Source organism: Podarcis tiliguerta, assembly GCF_965153285.1.
Source record: "Podarcis tiliguerta genome assembly, chromosome: 3".
NCBI lineage: Eukaryota > Metazoa > Chordata > Lepidosauria > Squamata > Lacertidae > Podarcis > Podarcis tiliguerta.
This window is the reverse complement of record NC_139536.1, coordinates 63,312,728-63,337,077: the sequence shown is the minus strand read 5'-3', so window position 1 is coordinate 63,337,077 and position 24,350 is coordinate 63,312,728. Positions and strand designations below refer to the sequence as shown.

The 24,350-nt window shown below is 41.3% G+C and overlaps 1 protein-coding gene across 20 annotated transcripts in view; it reads right to left on the bottom strand.

Moving 5' to 3' along the window:
- PTPRK (protein tyrosine phosphatase receptor type K) overlaps positions 1 to 24,350 on the bottom strand; it is a 325,128-nt gene that overhangs the window by 154,355 nt on the left and 146,423 nt on the right. For all 20 annotated transcript variants that reach the window (XM_083434768.1, XM_083434774.1, XM_083434776.1 and 17 more), the window contains exons 4-5: positions 6,976 to 7,057; positions 4,430 to 4,545 (exon numbers count right to left, since the gene is read on the bottom strand). In XM_083434768.1, the coding sequence (XP_083290894.1) occupies positions 4,430 to 4,545; positions 6,976 to 7,057 (198 nt within the window). The remainder of the gene's footprint in view (positions 1 to 4,429; positions 4,546 to 6,975; positions 7,058 to 24,350) is intronic.

Here is a 24,350-nt window from a genome sequence, read left to right as displayed (position 1 = left end):
AAGCTCTAAATATACAACAGAAGCCCAAGATGGCAGACAGCTACATTCCAAATGCATTTGCAACCATGAATGCACCATCACCTTGAAAACACTGCTTTTTATAAAGATACTGTGGCTTACATGGTGGGAAAAGGCAATAGCCTCCACAACAGAAGCACCCTAATCCTCATGCTGTCCAGAACGGAAAGCAGAAACATCTAAATGTACACAATATTCCCTAAACACAGAGAAAAGTCATGAGTTGTAGTTGCAACAAACTGAACTCAAATTTGTCGTTCTCTTTTTCTATCCTTCAATTGCTCAGCCAGTTGCTTTAATTATCTGCAACTCCACTAGGAATGACATTTTCCTGTGGCTGGGAGAAGAAAGGCATCATGCTGCATTAACGCTGATGAGCCTCTCAAAGGGTGAAACCATGGCACCCTCTTCCAGCTTTGGCCTGCCAACTAAGGAGGCATTTAGCCAGCACCTAAAGCCATTACTGACTGATTACTGACAGGATTACCAGTCATGCTTTAAAACCCCCCACCATATTTTAACCATGGGTGATAACACTCCTCATTTCAGATCCACCAAAGTCAAAGGTAGCACCAAGATCTGTGTGGCAAAACACACACACACACAAGCGTAACTGCAAAGGCAGGTTAAACCTCTTTGCTCAAGCCAAATGATGTGTTGGTGCCAAGGCTCAACAATGATGGATAGGCTCATTAGTGGTTCCGTTATCAACTACTGAACCTAGAGCCAGGGCATATGGTTTAGCAGATGCTCCAAGGAAAGGGCTTTATTGATGGGGGCCACATAGGTGTCGTCTTATGCTGGCCACGGACAAGAGATCTCAAACGTTGTGAGACAGCTTACCACATTTACTACCATTCCCAAATTGGAAAATAGAATGAAGCAGCTTGGTTCTGAAACCTATTGCTCAGATATTTAAACTGAGCTAACCAAAAACACGGTATGTTTTTAGAATCTTCTATCTGACCCCCAAAACACACACGCGTACACGTGCGCGCGCACACAAAGGATTTTAGTGATCTGAATTACATGATCTAGTTTTGGACATGAAATTAATGTGTTCCAAAAAGCTTTGCTGTTTAACTCAGAAGTATGTTCCAACTAAGTTCAGTAGAACATGCTCGTATGTGTGCTTAGACTTTCAATCTTCCCACACAGTAGAACACAGGATCAGGCAGCCCAAGTTTTAAACATTTGTAGGCAGGCAAGGGGTGACATAACTGGGCTCCTGAACCCCACAGGGATGCCACAGAAAGAATGTAGTTGGTCAAGGTGGCTGTGGACTCAAAAGATTGAAAACCTCTGGGAGTGGGCCTTTTGGGAAAAGATCACATCCACAGTAGGTTCAGAGTCCCACTGCCATATCCAAGATAGCACTTGGATGTAGCACTACTACATCATATTATAACCGAGTGATCACCTGTTGAGAAAATACTATCACAGCTGAGCTCATGAATTATTTGATCCTATTACTTGAGGCAATGAAAGCTAGTTGCAAAGTAATAATTTTCACAGAACCTTGAGGCCAACTGTGAACTTGCCCTCTATAATTCTGAATAGGTTACTTTCATATATAACAGGCAGATTTGCTTTTCAAGAAGATTTGTAGTTAAAATATCTCAAAGTTTCCATTATTGTATCATCCTATGTGAAGAAGCACTTTCAGGAATATTTACTTGCCATCAGAATCCTACAATAAAGAGGTGAGACATCAACCTGGGTTTCAAAATAAGCATTAACAACAACTTTTAAACGGATCTGCAATGGGTTGCAAGCTAGGTATTAAAATCACTCAGTACTGTGTGGATCCCTATTGGTTTAGGAATTGGAGTATTGCTCCGTATGGCTGTGGCTCTTTTTGGATAAGCCATCTGGCTCAGGTCCCCTTCAGTGGTAGTCTCTCTACTCATATTCAACTATAAAGAGGGAGCTATGTTGAGGTCACCACCCTGAACTTGGTGAGTGAGCTGCTTAGGCCACTCCTTCTCTCATTTTGCAGATTAAATTTGTCTCCCCTAGAAGCACACCCTTTACTAGGATTATGCACATGTATTCCTTCACAGCTTCCAACATGTGAGAAGTGGTACAGTATCCCACCCACTGGCCATGCCCCCAAATGATAACGCGCCTTTTGGCTGTGTGCCCCAGTGACCACACAAAGTTAGTGAGCAAGTTTTTAATGAAATAAACGTGTTTATTGTTTTTGACAAAAAGGAAAGGAAATCTAATTACGTAATTTAGATAAAACATATGTTTGCTAAAACAGCTTTTGTCTGTTTGTTAAACAATCTACCCTAGAGAATAAAAATGAAATAATCTGACATGAATCTGAAATGGAGGACTGCACAGTATGGAAATTTTCCAGTTGGCTCTTTTTAACCACATTGGATCAACATTTATCTAGGTTGCACAGAGTGGTTAACATAAATACTTGCACACTGCCATTGTTAGCACCTTAGCTATGACAATTATACAGGTTCTTTTAATGTCTGTTCACTTTGGCACTCCTAATACTCTGCTTCTTTATAATGATTTTTTTTGTGTGCTTATCTAAGTGTTGTTTTATTAGTGCTCCCCATTTAATGGAAACTCTTAGTCCCTAGTGATACAGCCTGCAATTACTGAACTGGTCATGTAAAGTCAAATAAAACTATGCTTAAGTCACTGAAATCGAATGTTTACAGTTATCACATTGAAGCAGAAGGCATGAGCAGTACCATTATCTGTCATCTCATTTTATTTTACTCATTAGTAACAAACGTCATGGAGGATAAGGCTATCAATGGCTACGTTACACCTCCACTGTTAAAGGCAATATGCCTATGAATATCAGCTGGTAGAAATCAGAAGTGAGGACAGTGGTGCTGAGCTCCAGTTCTGCATATGTGCTTTCCATAGGCATATATAAAAATAGGATACTGGATTGGATGGACCCTTGGCCTGATCCCGCATGACTTTTGTGATTGTACTTCATCCTGTTCTAAAATCTGGAATTCTTTAATTCAGTTGCATCACATGGATGTAGTTTAACGTTCTGTTTAAAATCAAGGTATAATTTGCTATCAACTTCAAAAAAATAGTTTTTCAAAATCACAGATACATATGCCCCGCTTATCCGCAAGTACCATACAATTTTTCCTTACCTCACTAAAAAGGAATTCCAAATTTAGCACATTGCTCCCCAGGACTGCATTTTCCCCATTTTTTAAAGTCTAAAACATATTGCTGACAATTATATGGTGGTTGTGGTGCCTAAATAAAGTAAATGTGTAGAGAGCATTCTACTGCAGAGAATATTCACTGCAGTGTAGTAGAAATTTCACATAATACCTTGATTATAAGAAAGGGCTATAACTGAGCTATCACAGAACACAGAGCCCATGAATAGAGAGATATTTGATGAAATAAAAAGTGTATCATTGCATCCATAGCTGTCAACCGTCCCTTATTTGACGGGAAACTCCCTTATCCCAGCGCCGTTTCCCGCTGCTGTCCCGGACTGATGATGTCCCTTAAATTTCCTGGGTTTCATGCTCGCCCAGCTCTGGAGGGAAGCAGCGGCTCGGGGTCCTCCGCCTCAAGAGAGAGAGCGCACACGAGCTGCCGCATCTCTGTCTCTCCCTTTTCCCCCTTAGGGGCACGTCATAAGGAGATGGGTGGCAGCGAGCGGGCAGGCAGCCCCTCTCTTGTGAGACCTCCACTGCACTGCCAGGGGAAGCCGGAGGCAGCAGCTGAGGAGGTGGCCCAAGGGAGGAGGAAGAGGAGGGGATGGGGAGGGATGCAGAAAGGCAGCGCTTCAGCGGCCACCACAGTGCCGCAACCGCCTCATGCTGGGGTCGCGGGCGGCGTGGGCGCAAGTCTCTCTCCCTCCCTCCCTCCCTCTCTCTCGGGCAGGGAAGGGCCGATGAAACTCCTCGCGCCAGGACAACGGCAGCCCCGATGTGCTGCTTAGCATACCCTCCAACCAGTGCAGCATCTTTAATGTGGTGATTTCCCCCTCTGCATCCCTTTGCCGGGTTGCTGTGCTGTGGAAACCACCGTTTGAGGCTTCGTTTGGCTGCTGGTTAACTAAAATCCCTTATTTTGGCTGCTGATCCCTTATATTCGAGGCTGCTGGTCCTTTATTTTCAAATCTGTAAGTTGACAGCTACAACTGCATCTTTAACTCACGTGAGTCAGATTTTGTACATAAAAGTGGGGGACTCAAAAGCATTGCAGTTGTAGAAGTACAACCATCTTTTGATATGAAATAAATGAAAATTAAAAATAAAGCAATATATATATATATATATATTGGAAAGCATTTTTCAGTTATGTGACTTATCCTGTATAAACCAGAAAAAGTAGAACTTTCATTTTTTGTTTTTGGAAGATGTATGCCCACAAATAAACCCCATTGAATCAGCCTTACCTGGAGCCATAACTTGTTATTCACTGCATCCCTCCCTGTAGCAATGCACTGAAATGTAGCATTCTGGCCTGCATTGACCTCCACATCCCCAAGCCTCAAGAAGTGAGGAGATTTATCTGTGTGTAGGTGGAGAGAGAGAAAAATGTTACCAAAAATATGTTCAGACAAAAAAAGCCCATTTACTTCTCCCCAAAGATACACATTACTTCAGCCTTTGGTTAAAACTAATTTTTTACATGAAAGAAAATAATTGTTTCAACTCAAGGAGAGAGAACAAAACAGCCTTGATCTTTCTTCCTGCACCACACAAACTCTGCTAAAGCTTGTCAGACATGAATTAAAAGCGATTTGTAATAAGCCAAAGCGTAAAAGGATGTGAAACAAAAAAAAAAAGCCTAAATCCTCTGGAGTGAACTTCCATTACATTATACATAAAACCACTGCAATGAGAAACCACTGCATTAACAATACAAACAATCAGATTTAATTAACTCCATATAGTGTGATCTAGTGCCACGTAGACATCCCTGTCAGTAAATATCACCTGCACCACTAAATACAGCAACATTTGACCCACTGACAAAGCTTCTCATACTAACTGTCCTGCCTCGAGGAAAGCTCCGTGACAAAACCATCCTTGTGAAATATTAGGGTTGAAAAAGGCAGTGGTGGCAGTCGAGAGAGAAATATGCTACATAGTTTGCACACACATTACTCTTCTAAATTACCTGGTAACAGGCCACATATCAAGAGTCTAGGCTTAGCAATTCAATAGACTGGCCCAGTCTATTACCTTTGCAATTAACCAAACAACATTCATAGAATCATAGAATCATAGAACAGTAATGCTATGCCTGCGTGGGGTAAGGCTCATGTTAATTAGGATCAAGGACCATGTTTACTGCCCTACAAATCCTATACTGGAGAGCTGCTGCTGTTGAATTGAACCTATGGCCATCCTTGCTAATAAAATTTGCAAATGGAAGAAGCTGGTGATGGAGGCATCAACTCATGGAGCTGGCTTTGATGACACAGGAAACCAAACCATGATAGTTAGGTGCTACTAACTTTGCATGTAAGTTTCAGGGGAGCAGCCATGGATAACTGTTTATCTTTTCAAAATTTGAAAAGTCTCAAGAGTACCTCCATGTAATACTGCATTACAAAATTCTGTTGGGTGACAACTTTCCAAAATGTGACATGAAAAACCTCAATTTATTTCATTTTTCTCTGTTGCAGAAGCCCTGAGGGAGCCTAGCAAATTGTAGGAGACTTGTGGGAAATAGAACACACATGGAAGGTGATTCTAGCCTCTTCTTCGCTCAAGCTTGTAGTTCATCCTGGACCCTGAGGTTCAGTAGTCCCAATATGACTTTTCAGAACCCTCAATGGATATAAAGACAGCTATTTCATTGGATTCAAACCAAGTGACCATCATTTCAAGTCTCTGCACACTTAGCAATCAATTACTACAATGAACTTTATGCCATTCTGTCCTTGATAACCTCTCGGAAGCTTTGGCTCCTGCAGGATGTGGCAACAATCGTGAAGGTTGTTTGGTCCAAGAAAGTACATCCATACTAATCATAGAATCATAAAATTGTAGAGTTGGAAGGGACCACAAGGGACATCTAGTCTAACTCCCTGCAATGCTCTGGAAACCTTTGTCCAATGGGGGATGTGAGATTAAGAGTCTCAAGCTTTACCAACTCAGTTATTCCACATAGATCAATATAGTTTATTTATGTACTGCTTTTTGGCCTAAAGGGTCTCCGAATCATCTTCAGGCATGATTTTGCTGTTAGTTTTGATAGGGCTCTCTGCACACACTTTAAACGCCATTTGCTCAACATTGGTTGCTACAACACTTAAAAGGGTTATTATTATATTGATAATAAGTTGAGCTAAATCTCACAGGATCATGAAGAAGCACATAGGTATTTTACAGATAGGATTTATAGAAGCTTGATTCTAATGCTGTTTCCCAGAAATAGCTGACTGGATGGAACAGAGCCATTCTGCCAGATTCCCAGCAGGTGGTTGCTGTTGCCCACCAGAAGGGAATGTGAAGGAAGCAAGGCGTCAGGGCGGTCAGTGTTGGGCAAATGCACCAGCAGTGCTAAATCCTCCTGCTGGTGCATTTACACTTCACCAGTCTCTCTGCCACCTCTTCCTCCAGTGAAATCCACCTACTGGGAAGCTAGCCAAGTGGCTCTACCCCACCCAGCAAGCCACTTCTGTTGTTATGTTCCCTCATTAGCTGGAACTCCAACTAATAGAAATCTTATACATCTACATTTAACTATAAGCTACACATCTGTGAATTAAACATTAAATTCAGGTATTTAAATTAACAAGAAAACAAGATTAATTCACGGCTTCAAAGGTGTCATTTCCCCACTTTTTAACAATTTGTAAGCGGAAAAAACTAGAGGAGGAGGGTGGAGGAAGGACACCAATGGCTGGATGATGGAAAAAGCAGTCAGACAATATTGAGCCTGTCTTGAAAAAGACAGAGAAAAATGTGACTCTTAATCATTACTTACCACAAGGGTAACTCAGAACCTGGATGTCATCAATGGCAATGTAGCCATTTCTTCCATCTGAGACTTCGGCCTCAAATATTACCTGTCAAAGAGAAAGAAAAAAATGTTTACAACCGTCACTGCTACAGAATTCCCATCAGTGCAGGGTGCAGATATAAGACAACACTTTTTCATTACAGCTGAACTTGCTGCTATGTTTCACTCCTGAATTTAATCATTTTCAACATTCTTGATTTACACAAAGGTCAGCTATTAATTAAGGCTACTTCAGTGCCCTTGCCCTCTCATTCTGGTCTGCAATATGCAGAATCTTTAGAACAAATATACCATTTTAAAATGAAGCAAGTATTTTCCAGTAAAAAGAGGGCAGATTTTTCACATACTGCCTAGGTGACAAGGCCCTTGCATTTTCTACCTCAGCAATTCAGCTGAATACCACATTCACAGTGAAACTGAAAGTATAAGATTAATATGCCTGTACGTATCTTCGTTCTCTGTTTCTGCCAAGCAAGAGATAAAAAATGTGATGGAAGGAATAATAAAGGCACTGGTATCATAGCTCCTCTGATGCCTAGCCGAAATCCGTGTCAATAGCAGCAGCAGAAATGGTGTAATCCTCCACAATAAATGGATAGAGTTATCTCCATGCCCACCTGAACTCTGAGCACTGCAAGACTCCAGGGATGATGCAGAGAGAAGCATCAAGTATTAGAATTCAGGGAGTATTCAGTTTCAGCCCAAATCATGAGCTCTCAATCTCTCTCTGTGAGGACCAAACATATACACTGATTTCTTGCTTGATTTTATTTTCTGTTGCATTCACATGATATTAACGTGCGTTTGCAGAAGGATTTGATTGTATTTTTATTTTATTTTTTAAAGCAGCCAGAAAACACATACACACTCTCCATGTCTCTCTCTCTGTCTCTGTCTCTGTCTCTCTCTCTCTCTCTCTCTCTCTGTCTCTCTCTCTCTCTCTCTCTCTCTCTCTCTCTGTGTGTGTGTGTGTGCACGCACCAAAAACAAAACAAAGTAGAACAGCATATCATCTTAACTGTGTAGTTCTGCCTTTGGGCATAGGGGTGTTGCTTTTTCTTTTCTAATTGCCAGTGAAGGCTTTTTTTAACCCTTACTCACCCACCATTTCACTGTGGTCTTGATACTCATGCAACCTTCATGCAAAAAAGTCCAGTTTAATTAAATGCAACATTTCCCCTCAATACAAACTGCAGGAGGGTGATCCAGATTAGAGCCTCCATGCTGACAATTATGAGAGGGGGAACTGACACTGAGTTCCTCCCATTCCACTCACAGAGCTAAAATTCCCAGAGTCCCCTGGAAAGAGGACTTGATTGCTAAGCCACTCTGAGAGTTGTATCTCTGTGAAGGGAATAGAGGTCTCATAATACCTCTCAGCACCTTTAAAAACTATAGTTCCTAGAAATCTTTGGGGAACCCATAACGGTTAAGCAGGGCCGGCCCCAGACATTTTGGTGCCTCAGGTGAACCAGAAATCCTCCCCCACAGGGCCGTCTTAAGCATATCTGGCGCCGAGGTGCAAAGCTCCCTCCGGCGCTCCCCACCCCCCCGTTTCGCAGAGTTGTCAAGATTTTCCCAAGCCTCTGTGGGGATCGGTCTCCTCCTGCGGAGGCTTGAGAAGGAAGCTGCAGGCCCGTCAGCCATATGATTGACAGGGCACAGCTGGCGGGCGTGCAGGAAAAGGGGAGGCCGCAGGAAAAGCCACAAGCTCCCCCACTCACTGGGGCGCCCCCAGATGCGTAGGACGGTCAGGTGGTACCCAGTGCTGAAATTTTTTATGGCACTCCCCCCCCCCCACTGATATTTCTTTTTAAAGGGAGGGTTACACAGAGTTTTTGAGCTTTTTTACCAATATGCCCATCGGGGATGCGAGCACTGATTTCTCTGGCAGATCAGCCTGTTTAATGCAATTAAGCCCTGGAACAATGCTAGCCATGCTCCCTTGCTTGCTTGCAGATGCTTTGCAAGAATTGGAGAGCCCAGCTTGTTCAAACACCCATGTCTACAGAGCGGTCAATGCAATATTAATGCGGAAACGCAAACCCCACAGCAGCCATCACTGGAGGAAACTGTTCTAAAAGTAAGGAAAAAAAATATGCATTCTAATATTTGGAATGAAACTAGAGTGAGGGAATCTCCCCCCCCCCACCCCCCCCAAAAAAAATTGACAAAAGGCTCAAGAAAGTGGAGTCTAGACTTAGGCTGAGTGCACACCATACATTCAAAGCACCTAGAAAGAGCAGCACCCAGGAAGCTGTAGTTTGTTATGGGTGCTGGGATTTATAGCTCTTTTGGGACAAGCTACAGCTCCCAAAATTCTTGGAGTGTGTGTGCTTTAAAAGTATGATATGTATACAGACTTAGATAGTTTTAATAGGGAATATAACAGTTTTATAGAGGACAGAGATCTACTAACAATCCAAAACATTCATAATCAGGTATCTGAAGAAGCATGCATGCACACCAAAGCTCATACCATAACAAATTTAGTTGGTCTCCAAGGTGCTGCTGGACAATTTTAGGAAGGATTATTTTAAGGATTTTTTTAGGGACATTTTTTTAAGGACTTGATTCTTTAAAAGGATTTTTTTTGGGAAGAGTTTTTTTTATAATCTTTTTCAAGAATTTATTTATTTATTTAACTTTTTTGTTTGTTTGTTTGTTTTGTTTTGTTAAGCACATTTCATCAATGGGAAATTCTTTCATTCCTGGAAAGGCAGGCATAGAATCATATAATTGTAGAGTTGGAAGGGACCTTGAGTCTAACCCCATGCAACGCAAACGTTGGGCTTGAACTCTAAGAGTAAGAGTCTCATGCTCTACTGGCTCAGCTATCTGTGGGTCCAGCACTTACTAAAGAAAACAGCTACAGTGAAAGTTCGCATTTCATCATGGGATTATTGTGATGTGGTGATATATAGTCAGAAAACAAATAAATGAAACTTAATAAGCAAGTTATTGATCTTTTGTCAAGTCCAATAACAAAAATAAATAGTATCAACTACTTTTACATTATAACAATTAATCTTTTGCTGCTTTAAAAATAATAATGAACAAGTTTACTCTACCATGACACCATGAGCAGTGAACATTTTTAGCTTCTAATTGGTAACTGGCAGTAAAAAAATGCAAAATTAAATGACCCTAGATTCATATATACCCAACCTTGGGCTGACTTTCATAATCATATCTGTTCAGTGGCCAATGTGGAAAAGAGATGAGAGATGGGGTATATTCTATATACACAGAGACTGTATTAGCATCCCTCAATAACAGGATATATTTACTGATTAACTTCCAATCACCAAGTTTCTCAGCCGAAACATAAACGATGGAAGAGACACCACATGCTTCCCAGAACCTTTATAAATTGTGTATTATAAAAGTGCATAATCAATATGTTTCTAGGAGTGTCATTTTGCAGCTTGTTTCTTGCATCTTCATGTGTTCTATTTAGGCATTAACTTAATATACAAAGGGGGCTAGGAGAAGAGAGAAACATACTACCTTTGCCATCCCATCACCCTTCATGAGGTCGATAATGAATTTATGAGGTGGGATTAAAAACACAGATTTTCCAGGATTCTAAAATGTGCAAGAACCTTCCATGTTTACAGGAAGCTGCTTGTTCTATAAGAATGGGGAGGAGCTTCTGTGTTTGTGTGCTAATGTAGAATTAATTTAATTCTAGATCAGAATACCTGAATATGTCTTTGTTTGTTTGTTTGTAAGGTTTCACACAGACTCATTTAAGCAATTAAAAACATTCTAGAGCATATAAAGCTTAGACTGTCACAATCCAATGTTTTGTGTTTATTATAATCCATCTCTATATACTACTTAATATCACCCCACCAAAGAAATCATCACAGAAGGCTTACATCCTTTCTTACAGAATTTCTTTGTTCAACAAACAAATCAATCCCCAGTTCCAGTCTACTGAATGTAAGAAGAGAACTCTGGTCTAACTAGAGACAAAACCACCATCATGAACACAGAATTTTACTGGAATGCGTTAACATTTTATTTAAGAATGCAAAATTCAAGAGTTTGCTTGCTGGTAACCCGAGCTAATAATTTTTACTGCAAGTAGAATGGATATAATGATTATAGTAAATTACAGCTTTACACTGAGTATATGGGAAAGCCGACATGATTGCATTGGCAGCAGTGAGATGAGAAACTCAAAACTTGAGATAAAAAGACAGGCACTTGACAAAGCAGGCATCGCCAAAGTGGCAAGCAAAATGGCTAATTGAACCACTAGCATTTAGCACTTGGTTAAATGATATGACCTCCTCTCATATCCTGCTGTACTCTACTTGATCCCAACTGCTGAAACGCAATAAATAACCCCTCCTCTATTTAATTCCCCTCCTGCACACTACTTGAATTTTTGAAATCAATTTGAAGCATTGCTAAATTTTCTAGACACTTAAAAAAGAAAGTTAAATGGGGCCCTTAGACACGAAAGCCAAGGCAATATAAATTAGCTAAAATTGACTTCAGAACTTTTTTTAAAAAGGGGGGCGTTCACTGAAATGAAGTTCAAATCTAACAGGACATAAAAAGTTTAAAAATGCTAATGAGCACCTAAAAGTATAAAAATGTTGAAAAGTAATTTTAAAAACGAAAAGGGCTTGGAAATTGTTATCAAATTTACTTTGAGTAAAAAAATGTGAAAGAGCCAACAACTTCCAATCAACTGAATTGAGACAAATCAATAGAGTGATTTGCTCTATGTTCCAGAATTGTTCTATGTCTTATATGTTCAGAAATTCTTTTTTCCCTCCAAAGCAGAAATGAGGCTAAATTCAGAAGTGAGGAATGGGGATAATTCTAAGAGTCAAAAAGGCTAAGTCCAGATTTCAGAAAATGTTCTAAGTTAAGCCCATTTTTGCCATGTTTCTTTGGCTCCAACAAAAGAGTCAAAAGCTGAATAGATGAGAGAAAACCTCCCAAAGGAGAGGCTCTAGAAGAGGACACTCATTACCTCTCTTCTTATATTTTTGTTCAGTCTAGAAGTGGGAGAACCATGGAGAAATGACACCAACATTAATAACAGAGGCAAGGTCTCGTTTATGTGTGGTTTGGGGAAGTCTAGCCGTATCCCTATAGTATCCCTACCAAGTTCCTTTGCAGTTCTCAAAATCTGAGGTTCTTGCTTGCCTGGCATTTCCCTTCCCTGTACATTGTCTTTTATCTTCTCACGTATGCCACCTTCTGAGAACATGAGATCATTTGCAGCATTTCTGTCTAATTGTTAAGCCTTTAAGAAGCCATCAGCATCAAGGCAGAGTGCATTTTTATCATAATTATTTAAAATGAGAATGTAACCATTGACACAATGCTTCATTCATTGTTGATCAGCTCTATGGTGGATCTTAAAAGTATAAGAGAGCACCCCTGCTCTTCTCACTGTGGCTAACTAGCTGCCTATGGGAAGCTCACAAGCAGACGATGAGTGCAGTAGTATCCTCCAGCAACTAGTATTCAGAGGCATCCTATGTGAAGAATTAATTTTGTCTGCCCTGTATATTCCAGAATTCAGCTTCATCAGATGTTGGTTTTAGTGTTATGAGAGAGGAAAAAATATTGTTTTTTCCACATCACGCATAATCTTATACACCTCTATCATGGCCCCCATGGACTGAAAACAGAGGAGGAAGAATCTCTTGCTTTGCTGAGCCCCACACAACTTCAGAAAGTTGAGAGTTGGGAAAATTTTCATGCTGACAAAACTCACTCTACCCAGGATACAAGCTTTGGGGGTTCATAGGGCTCTCTCAAAGAAATTATCATTGTTGTTTTTGTTTAGTCGTTTAGTCGTGTCTGACTCTTTGTGACCCCATGGACCAGAGCACGCCAGGCACTCCTGTCTTCCACTGTCTCCCGCAGTTTGGTCAGACTCATGTTTGTAGCTTTGAGAACACTGTCCAACCATCTCGTCCTCTGTCGTCCCCTTCTCCTTGTGCCCTCCATCTTTCCCAACATCAGGGTCTTTTCCAGGGAATCCTCTCTTCTCATGAGGTGGCCAAAGTATTGGAGCCTCAGCTTCACGATCTGTCCTTCCAGTGAGCACTCAGGGCTAATTTCCTTAAGAATGGAAAGGTTTGATCTTCTTGCAGTCCATGGGACTCTCAAGAGTCTCCTCCAGCACCATAATTCAAAAGCATCAATTCTTCGGCGATCAGCCTTCTTTATGGTCCAGCTCTCACTTTGCTGAAATGATCATTAGAACCCCCTAAATTATCACATGTTCACTTTAAACCAAATTAAATCTCCCTGGGTCAGTAGCCGCAATGGTAGTACTATAGCTGCACAGAGATGGAAGGAAGGGCCTCTCATTACTGTTGGCCCCTGGAACACTGTGGAGCATTGTGGCAGGACCCAAAGACCTAATGCACCTTGGAAAATGTATTTTCACCAAGGGCTGCTGCAATGGAATTCCAATAGGATCAGAAGAAAGAAATAGATTTAGAGGGCAAGTAAGCCAAAGAAGACTGTGAAGGCATTGTGGTGACTGGATATTTGTAAGAACATGCTCACATATTTTTAAGTTTCAAAAATAAGTATAGGACTAGCAATCAACATACAGTGGTACCTCGGGTTAAGTACTTAATTCGTTCCGGAGGTCTGTTCTTAACCTGAAACTGTTCTTAACCTGAAGCACCACTTTAGCTAATGGGGCCTCCCACTGCCGGCGCACCACCCGCTGCACGATTTCTGTTCTCATCCTGAAGCAAAGTTCTTAACCCGAGCTACTAATTCTGGGTTAGCGGAGTCTGTAACCTGAAGCGCATGTAACCCGAGGTACCACTGTTCAAAGGAAATTACAGGTGGCCATGATGTGTGAAAGGCTTGGAAAAGGGTGGTTGACTGTGGAGTGGGCTGTGGAAAAGAGCCTATATCTCGTCAGAACGCAATATGTCATTACTCATTTCCTCGATAATACTGACCCCTGGGCTTCTACCACCTTATCTTGAAATATACATTTACTTCTACACATGTGCAAATACTTTGTTCTCATCATGTGACAGGTCTTTCTTTTTGGTTGAGGATTTATTTTCTCCTACTAGGCTCTACATCATTAAGATGAGCAGAAAGGCAGATTCCACAGCTAGCCAAGTTCTAATTGTCCTTATCATTTCAGCAGATCATTCAGCCGGCAAATCATCCATTTCTCTCCAGCTACAGGAAAAGATGGATTCTTGCTAGCTTAATTATCCGAAGCTTGATCTCAGATGCAGGTCAGTTCCAGTGCCTGGTGTCAAGGATGGTGTTAGGGGACTGGAGACAGAAGGGACTGCCATCATGACAGCACAAAAGCCAACTTACGCTTCAGCTAGGAAATGAAATGAGTTTTGTCCTTCATGCTGGTTTTTCCTCACTTCATTTCCTTCACATTTTGATCCATTCTGACCTAATTCTTGCAACTCCAGGAGTATTTCTGGACTATTGGCTGAATTACTAAATACATGATATATATTATATTTTAAGACATCTGAAGAACACTAAGGACAATGAGAACTAAAAATTCTTAGGATTCTTTCTTTAAATGTAGGCAGTTTAAAGACTCTATTATTACTATTATTATTATTAATTTCTATACAGTTTACATTTTTAAGGGGGTGGAATCTCAAAGCTGTTTATAACACATTAAAACATCAAATAAAACAATCCAGAATGAAATGTTACTGCAAAAAATAAAATAAAAAGTATACTGTACATTCAAAGCACCGTAATTAGCAGGAAGCAAAAATTTCAAAATGAAGCATTACAAAGGAGGTCAGCTCATTTAACACAGCAAAGATAACCAAAAAAATCTTAAACCAACTCAGAGGACTGAAGCTCTACAGCCTCTCATGTTTCAATGCAATTAAAAGTCCAGCATCTCCTTCAGAAGCAACAAAACTGCTGGAGGAGAGATGACGACTGATTTGCTCTTCCCATGGTCCTCTGCAGCTGCACTGTTGCAAATGAAGCCATGGTTTGGCCTCCCATGTTATCCAGGCTTATGGCTTGTCTCGTCCAGACAAACTACAAGTTCTAAGCTGAAAAATAAACTAATTACAGCTCATTGTTTTTCTGGGGAGATACAAACCATTAGCCTGGGTGTAGGCAATATGCTAAGCCAAACATGGCTTCACTCACAGCAGCAGGAGGACTAGAGGAGCAGCAAAGAGACCATGATTTTTTCCCCTGTGAGTTTATGCTTAGCCACAGTTTGGCTTGGCATTATGTGTGAACTGGGTCTTTGAGAGCTAAATAGATTGGAAGCAATTGCAATATACAGACTTTGGAGCAGCACAAGTTCCTTCCTGAAGCAGCGAGATTGGAAAGGATGTTTCAACATGTATTTTTACCTAACCCACAGAATTTTTGTTGACATAATAAAATGAATCTCCCTTGTGAAACTTCCAGATAATTTTTGCTTAGCTAATTTAGAAACCATGAAAACATAATTACTTCCATTTGAGTGCTTAAGCAATGCTGTGCGGCAGGGTTTTCTGCTGACAGAGCCCCAGAGGATTTTTATTTTTTTTAACATACTAAATCAAACACTTGGGTGGAAAATTTGTAATCTAGCCTTTTATAGATTTTCCAGTGAAGAAACACATGCATCTCTTGAGATTTGAAAATGGAGTTAAGTGACCATCCTCCTCTTCTTAAAACCACTGATATTACTTAACATAGTTGGTCAGCAAGTGTTCCCCATTGTATTTTCCTAATGATATTCAACCAGGGGAGTGTACTATACGCACTGTTATTTTCTCAGCAGAGGTTTACATCTGACAACTGATTACACAAATACATTGGTTCAGCTCATCCCACCCTTTCTCCCACAGGATCATTCACGATGTAGACAGTCCTCTAGAGTTTATTTGGCAAGTGATTTTGGCAGGAAATGTGTAGTAAAACTAGCACAGTTGAACAACAATTCAAGCATATTAACAGGGGCTGGCTGAAAATATGTGCATCCCTCTTTCTGAATGAACACTGTACCATGAATTAAGTGAATGATCTACAGCTGGGAGTACCAGACAGTAGAGGGATGCAGTGAATTCAGGGAAATCCAAAGCGTGATATGTCCAAAATGTCCTGAATATACTGAAAAACCCAGTAAGGGCTTCCCTTGAAGGAAATCCACTTCAGCTATCCTTCTGGAATTTGACAATATTCATCCCATCAAAGAAACTACCATCTCTCCAAATTTCATCTAATTCAGCGCGGAAAAAGAAAATTAGGGACCTATTTGTCCCTAATTTGGAAGTCATTAACTGCTCATGAGGGGCTACTGTGTCTACCAATTTCATTCAATTATGTCAACAGAAAAAATTATAGGCTTTAAAAGAAAGAAAAAAATCTGCATAATAGTGAATTAGGGAGGAACAAAGCTTAATTTTCTGAATTAAAATTCAAACCTGAACTGAATTAGGCATGACACAACCGAGTCGAAGGCAGAGGAAGGCGCGCAGAAAGTTGTGGAGAAAGAAGGGATGGTTCAGGAAAAGAAAGGGGCAGTAGATTCCCTACTTTCCCCACTCCCCACTATCCCTCAGAATTGGAAGGGCTTGAAAGGTGAAGAGCAGCAATGGCTTCCATGCAAGAGAAGTCTCAGGATGTGGGCACGCAACCCATCAGAGGAGTGTATATAAGCTGGAGGAGGGGAGGGACCCCCTTTTTCTGCAGCTATGCCATAGGGCCCAGACCTGTGGGTCACTGCCTGGAGGCTAGGATGTCTATGTTTGTATCCACAGCACCATGGAAACTGCTTTAAGTGTTGTGTTTGCCAATATAGAGTTAGCTAGACATTTGCTTTTCTTATCTGGGATGGCACGCATGGTGAATGTGTCATTATGAAAGGCTTCCGAGCTCTCAAAACTAGTGTTGAACAAAGATAATTCCCCTCTAGAGGCACTGAGTTATTTAAAACCCCATCCCAAGAGACCAAGTCCAGGAGACGGATGGAAGGATCACTCCATTTTGTGAACTTTGAAAGATGGAACTAATTGAGAAAAGAGAAGATAGGTACTCCACTTCCAGAGCTAATTGGGGGTGTATAGTGAGGGGATGGAAGGAGTCAAGGAAGTTACATCTAATCTTCCCTTCAAACTTGCTGTGCTCTGCAGTAATTCTTTTTGTGTTGGAATAAACCCTTCCCTCTTCTTCTCTAAACTCAAATTACAGTGCAGAATACTTCCCCCTTCATTTATAAATGCATCTAGGGTAAGAGTTAGGAGGTATAAAAAATCAACAGGACATAATAAAACGAAAAGGCAATGATCTGCATGAAAATTGGCAATTTACTCATTTTTGTTGGGTTTCGCTTGCTAGATATTGGCAGAGTAGCTGCCTTCTGCCTATACATTTTGCAGATGCATGACTACCATTGTGGGCTTTCATGAGAGGTAATGCTTGCTTTTATTTGGACTTTCTCACTTTACATTCCAACTTCATGAAGGCGATGGCATGGAATCTGGGCTCTCACTTTTATTGAACGAGGAGTAAGCTTGAGAATGTGGCCCAAGTGAACACTAAATGGCAAGACAAAGGAAGCAAATAAAAATCCTCATGAAAGTCTGAGTAGAACACATATCAACAGTAGCTTTGGGAATTTCCCAGAGCTTTTGAATTACCAGATGCATGGATCAAATGAAGTCATATTAACAGTGGGCTTGGATTCCATCTAATCAACCGTTCCCAATCATCTAAATTCAGATAATGGGGTAACCTTGAGTGCATATGTGGGTGTTTGCAAGTGTCTCATTTTGTCAGGTCTGATTCATCATTTTTAAAAGCTTGAGGGAAGCAATATTAAAATGTGGACTTGGAAAAATATTAACATTCCCAAAGGTGGTAATTATATTTTACTTAGGTGGGGCCAGCCCACCCGCTCTCTGCTGTTCAAGTCTTTTGGGTACTTCATGTATTTTCTGCCCGCACTGTTCCTTTAGTTTAATAGACAAAATCAGGTTTATGTGTTTCAGTAGCCTGAAGGGGAGAAAAAACTTGAACATCACAGAGTAAAGAGATGCATAAGATATAATGATGGGACCTAAGTCTTCCAATGCTGCAAAGTCACACAGGGTTTGAAATATAAGCAGTGCAAGCACACATGAAATCAATCCAGAGCTTCCTTCTTAACAGGACTATTTATTAATTATTTTGTTATTTCCACAGGCATGCCCATTTTCTACAGTTAAAGTGTCCCCAAGGCCAGAGCTGCAACTAGTCCACAGCCCTGCAGTTAAGAGCCTTGGAAAAGGTCCCTTTGGTATAAGCCAGGGGTGGGGAAACTTTTTGGCTCCAGTGGGCCAGATCTTTATCTAGTCTCACCCTATGGATCAACTTTAACAGCTGGGTGGGACAGCCCACCTGTCAATCATGTGATTTCATAAGTACATCACATGATTGACTTGTGGGCTGTCTCACCCACCTGCTACAAGCCCTTGCAAAGCCTGCCCAAATTGGAGATTGAAAGGGTGGACTTTGCAGGTCTTGCAAGTCGTTCCTTTCAAGCTCTGCAGGGAGGTTTGGAAAATCTGCCCTGCCCTTATCTGGGTTGAAAGGACCAGCATTGAAAGCAGCACTTTTCAAGCATCCCCACAGCCCCTCCTTTAAACGCTAGATTTTTAAGCCCCTCAGCATCTTGCAGTGTCAGCCCAGTGCTGATCCTTTCAATCTCAAGTTTGGAGGATGAGAGGATCGCTATGGTGTGGGCTTTAGAAGGCATGAAAGAGCTTGGAAATCCTGCAGAGCTTCAAAGGAGGGTTATGGGAATGTTCTCAGAGTACAGAAGAATACTTCCCTTCACCCTTCTCCCGCTGCTGCTAGGTGGACAACAGAATGATTTGAAAATGCAGGCTTTCTTCTGTCACTTATCCCAGCTGCGATGGCAGCAGGAGGGGGCAAAGGGGAAAGGGCATTGGGAAGGAGAAGTGGCTCCATCAGACAGCTTCACCCAACTTGACCAAGGTGTGACCTGCTGATGGGCAGTTGGAAACAAGCCGTGTTCCACCACAAAGGAGCTAATAGGAGCACACTTTAAGCTCCCAATCATTCTTTTGAAGCCCTGCCCTTACATGCTCAGCACCTGAAGTCATATATGACATCTGCTGTCAGGCTTCCCTCAAAGCAACCTCATAAGTCAAATAAGCCCCGGTGGGCCATGTCTGGTACATAGGTCAGTGGTTCCCCACACCATGGGGAATGGTCTGCAGCTGCTGTTGTGTCAAGCTGCCCAGAAGCAGAACTAGGCAGGCTCCTTGGGGCTGGAACCACAGCCCCTTCAGCAGGTTCTGGCATAGTTTAGTTCACCACTTCTCTCTTCAAACAATCAAGGTCACAGAATGGAAGAAAAAAAGAGCACATTCCTAATTTATTTTAATAGAATGTGCACACAAATAAATAGTCATTTACGGAAAGTTCAAAAAGGCACCCACATTGTTGATGAATCCACAAAATACATTTTTTCCAATTTTGGCACATATAAAACATAATAAGAGCCTCTTGGATCAAGTTAGTGGCCTATCCAGTCCATCATCCTGTTCTCACAGGGGCCAACCAGATGCATATGGGACCTGAGTGCAACAGCACTCTCTCATCCTGTGGATTCCCGCAACTGATAAAAGACGAGGGCACCACGGCACAGGAAATACTGTGAATCTGATCAAATTCTACTCGAATCAGTGGAAGGCATCTCCAGTGTTGAAAACAAGCCCAATTGTCGCATCATGTGAAATGGCCTAAAGGATGCAGAAGACTGCAGTTCAAAAAGTTTGGACAATCTTTTTAAAAACACATACACACAACAACTTCAGGACACTTCCCCACCTGGTCTTCAGTGCCATTGGGCTTCCATTTATTCCACTTTGCAAGCAATTCTTGGCAGGGGCAATAGTCAGAACCTATTGTGCAAGACATTGTAACTCTGGCTGCCAGAGTCTGGCTTTGCAAAACCAATAAGAGAAACACATGGAAACATTTGAAAAGAAACCCAATTATTATAGCTTTTTGCAATGCAACAGCTGAGGTGTTGTATGGCAACCCTTTAATTTAATAAATATTAATACATTCTATAGGTTTTTAAATGTGTTCGTGCGAGGGAGGGTTATTGGTTCGTTTTTGTTTTATTGTTAATTTTCTTTTTCTCATTTTGTTTGTTGTGAACTGCTTTGTAATCTTCAGATAAAGGGTGGTATAGAAGTTTTTTTTTTGTTTTTTTTTTTAAAGGAACCTAAAAGCATAGTTAGCAATGGATAAAAATTACCCATGGAAAAACAAGCCTAAGTAGATGTACCTTATGCTGCAGCATCATTGCCATCATTTCTGAAGAGTTCCCTGATAATTAAAATAATCAGAGAGAGTCTTCAAAAGAAAGTTCTGCAAAATAGCTATTCAGAAGGAACTAGTAATTGTTCTTTCTTCCACAGCCTAGGTTATATGTTCACAAGGCCAAAGAACTTCTTAGTTGCATTTAATTGAAGGCAGGCTGTCTTTGAAGAGGGAAGATATCAAGTGGCCTGAAAATTACATGGCAAAAAAGATTGTCATTTCCCAGATTCTAGCCAAATTCAGACCTAAGATAATGAGTGGTGTTCTCATCTACCTACCCTCTGACATACCGAGATGGGCGACAGGGGTGGGGTACTTGTTGAGCAACCATCCCCATTCATATTACAAATCTCCCAGTCACAATAAATGCCCTCGCTGGGAGGGAGGGGAGATGTACACTACCCAAGGGACACCTCTGTCAATCAGAAATACAAGCTCTAAAAAATCAAAGTTTAATTGCAACTTAGTATTTGCTTTCCCCACAGTTGGGCTACCTATGCAGAAGCACCACTTCCCTCTGCCTGATATTAAAACTGATCCAGGGTGTGGGCATGAAAATAGCTTTCCATTTCCAACTTATATCCAAATCAAGCAATATTTTGTATTTTAGTGTGAATCCACTATGAATTTCTCCTATCAATAATAGAGATTGAAACTGATGCTGTTCAGTTTAAATCAATAGCTTGAATCCTAATGTGAATTCATCATCCCCTGAGCTTCAAAGACCTCTCCTGAAGAATGTGCAATGGGAAAGGGCAGTGGATGGAAAGTTTTCCCTCCATGATCTTCCTTGTTAGTTTATATTAGGATCCATTATTCTAGATGATTCCCTTCTCACCCACCAGCTCCCCAAATCCCATTGTTCAGGAGGGGCCCAACTCTCCAGAGCTACTTTCTAGAGGATGAAGAGGGCTACAGGATGAGTGAAAGGAGGGATAAATTTTCCATTCATGAATTTCCTCTCATCTTCGGAAACCGTGTCAATATGCCCAATTTTGCATGCCACGTTAAACCACTGTGCTATAGAATTGTTGAGGGAGAGTGGAAATTATATTTGGGTAACCTTAAAGCCTATGGTTTTGAATCTATGGGATAGGATTCCATGGTGAAAGAACTGTTTTTTTAAAAAAAGAAAGTTGTCGTGTGGCTGGCTATATGATATTTGCTCTGCCTAGTAAAAAGCTGTCTGTGGCAAACACCAGCTCCCTTGGCCTGAAAGCGAGATGAGCGCCGCAACCCCATAGTTACCTTTGACTGGACTTAACCATCCAGGGATCCTTTACCTTTTACCTTTAGTATGTGATGACCAAGCCACTACCCAGCACAGAGATGAACACAAGCTGGGAAAACCTTTGGGTAACTAAATCAAAAGGGAGCATCTTTTTAGTTAGAACAGAGTGTGTGTGTGCGTGTGTGTGTCCATCCAGATGTTGTGGACTACAATTCCCATTATCCCCAGCCAGCATGGCTAATGCACAGGAGTTGTAGCACACAGCATCTGGGGGATGTCATGTTTGTCAACCCTGCTGTGAAGTAATTACAGCAAAATGACTAGATATGCTTCTCCTGGAGATCTTCAATGTACCTTCTTTGTTGAAACATGTGCATCACAGAGAGATTCTATATATTCTTCGCATATAAAATGTATATTGCCTGAGACCACATCAGAAAATAACATGAAACAATGTGCCAACATTTGTGCTGCCCTTAAGCAAGTAAGGATGTGGCAGACTAAAGCAATTCCACAGACAACATTGTTTAACCCTTCATAGTAAGACACAGCTAATGTGAAGAGGAACAATTCTTACACGGAAGAATACATCAAGAAGCCGTATGCCCTGGGGTGAAAAAGTGGAAGAGAAGAAAATGAGATGCACTCTGCAGAGAGTGTCACGCTTGAGCCCCTGACACAATAGTATATTGGGACAGCTACCACATGTCACAGAAACTGATCTAATGTCTGAGGTATGATTACCTCCAAAGCAGCACTGGATTTAGGGCTATTCTTCTGTGCAGGGTGCCAAGTCAATCCACTTAGAAGATCCATTTGGGGGCTCCAATTTTTTGCCTTCACAGGGCACCACATTACAGAAGATTATCAAAGTCCTGTCCAAAACTTCCATGTGCATCTAGACAACTCTAGATATAAATCAGCTGTGCAGCCCACAGGGTCTTTCTGGGCTTATGGGTAATCCAATCTGAGACAAACATCTCCAGACACCCAAGTGCTACAGGTGAGACTGAAGTTCCTAAAAACATCAGCCAAGTAGTACCAGAACCATTCCCCCCCCCCCATTCACGGCCATCATGTTGAAGGTCAGCATTACCAACAAGAGCTGTAGTGATTGAGTGTTGGAGTAGGTCAGGAAAGACCCAGGTTCAAATCCCTATTCAGCCACGAAGCTCACAGCGTGACTTTCAACTAGACATTATCTCTCATCTTAATATGGTCCTTCCAAGGATAAAGGAGGTGGGGGGTCATGTGTGCTACCTTGACCTCTTTGGAGGAAAGGTGGAACAAACTCCACTGTCACAGGCAGAATGCTTCTGAATACCAGTTCCTGGAAACCACAGGTGGCTAGAGTGCTATTGTGCTCAGGTCCTGCTTGCTGGCTTCTTAAACATCTGCTTGGCAGCAACAGGATGCTGTCCTACGTGTGGCACTGGCATGATCCAACAGGCTATTAAGTGTTTGTTTGTGTGTGTGTGTTAAGAATTAGCTTTTAAAGAATATGTGTGTGTGTCTCATTATCCACACACTTAATGGCAAAGCAAATGCCATTCTCAAAAAAAGCAGTGTGAGGTTGTGTGCAGTTCTAAATGTTGCATTCTCATTCTTCTCCTGCCTAATTAAAATGCTTCCTGTTACTATTAATTCATTGTACAACAAAAGGTACTGTACTGCAAAACAATAGATGGTACTGAATAATGACAGTCTTGGCACAGCGCACAGCACATCCTTCTAGTTGGCTTCGGTTTAGTTTTTTTCTCCCTGCACTCAAAAAAAACCATGAAGTCTACAGTCATAGCGCTGACAAAAGTAATTGATGAACAAGGGCAATGCAAACAAAAAAGAAAGAAAAATTTCATAAGCCATCTCCATGCTGTAAAACAAGCCTTTGGATGTGCAAAAATGCGAGGCTTTTGTTCAACAATAAATTTAGTCGATGTCAGAATATCTAGGCAACTCCGGCGCTATTCATCTTGCACTTGAAAGCTATGTAGAACAATCCTTTACTAACAGCCATGATTTTTCTTTCTCCCCTTCCTGTTTATCTTTTATTTACTGCCTTACAAGGCACTGTTGAATACTTCAATTTCTAAAACCAATGTACACTATGGAGGGAGGGGGAAAGAGCTGTTTGTTTTTAAACTCAGCAGTATATATTTTGCTCTGGCAGTGACATTTTCATCACACTGACACTGCCAACAAGAATCATCAAGGTGCAGTTAAATGCTTAGCTACATTGTAATATTGGAATTTCAAAGTGATAATTACTGGCATGACACAGTGATAAAGGACACACAGAACAAGCCTTACACAGCTCAACCCTCCCTGCACCTTACCTCTGTCCCACCATGGGCCTGTCTAAACTTATATTAAACTACAGAGGGAAATATGCTTTAATACTTGGTTCCTGAAGTTGTAGTAGTAGTAATAGTAATAATAATAGAAGTAATAATAATAATAATAATACAGTGCTACCTCGGGTTAAGCACTTAATTCATTCCGGAGGTCCATACTTAACCTGAAATTGTTCTTAACCTGAAGCACCTCCTGGGGCCTCCTGCTGCCGCTGCGCCGGAGCCCGATTTCTGTTCTTATCCTGAAGCAAAGTTCTTAACCTGAAGCACTATTTCTGGCTTAGTGGAGTGTGTAACCTGAAGCGTATGTAACTTGAAGCGTATGTAACCCAAGGTACCACTGTATATTATTTATACCATGACCATCTGGCTGGGTTTCCCCAGCCACTCTGGGCGGCTTCCAGCAGGATATT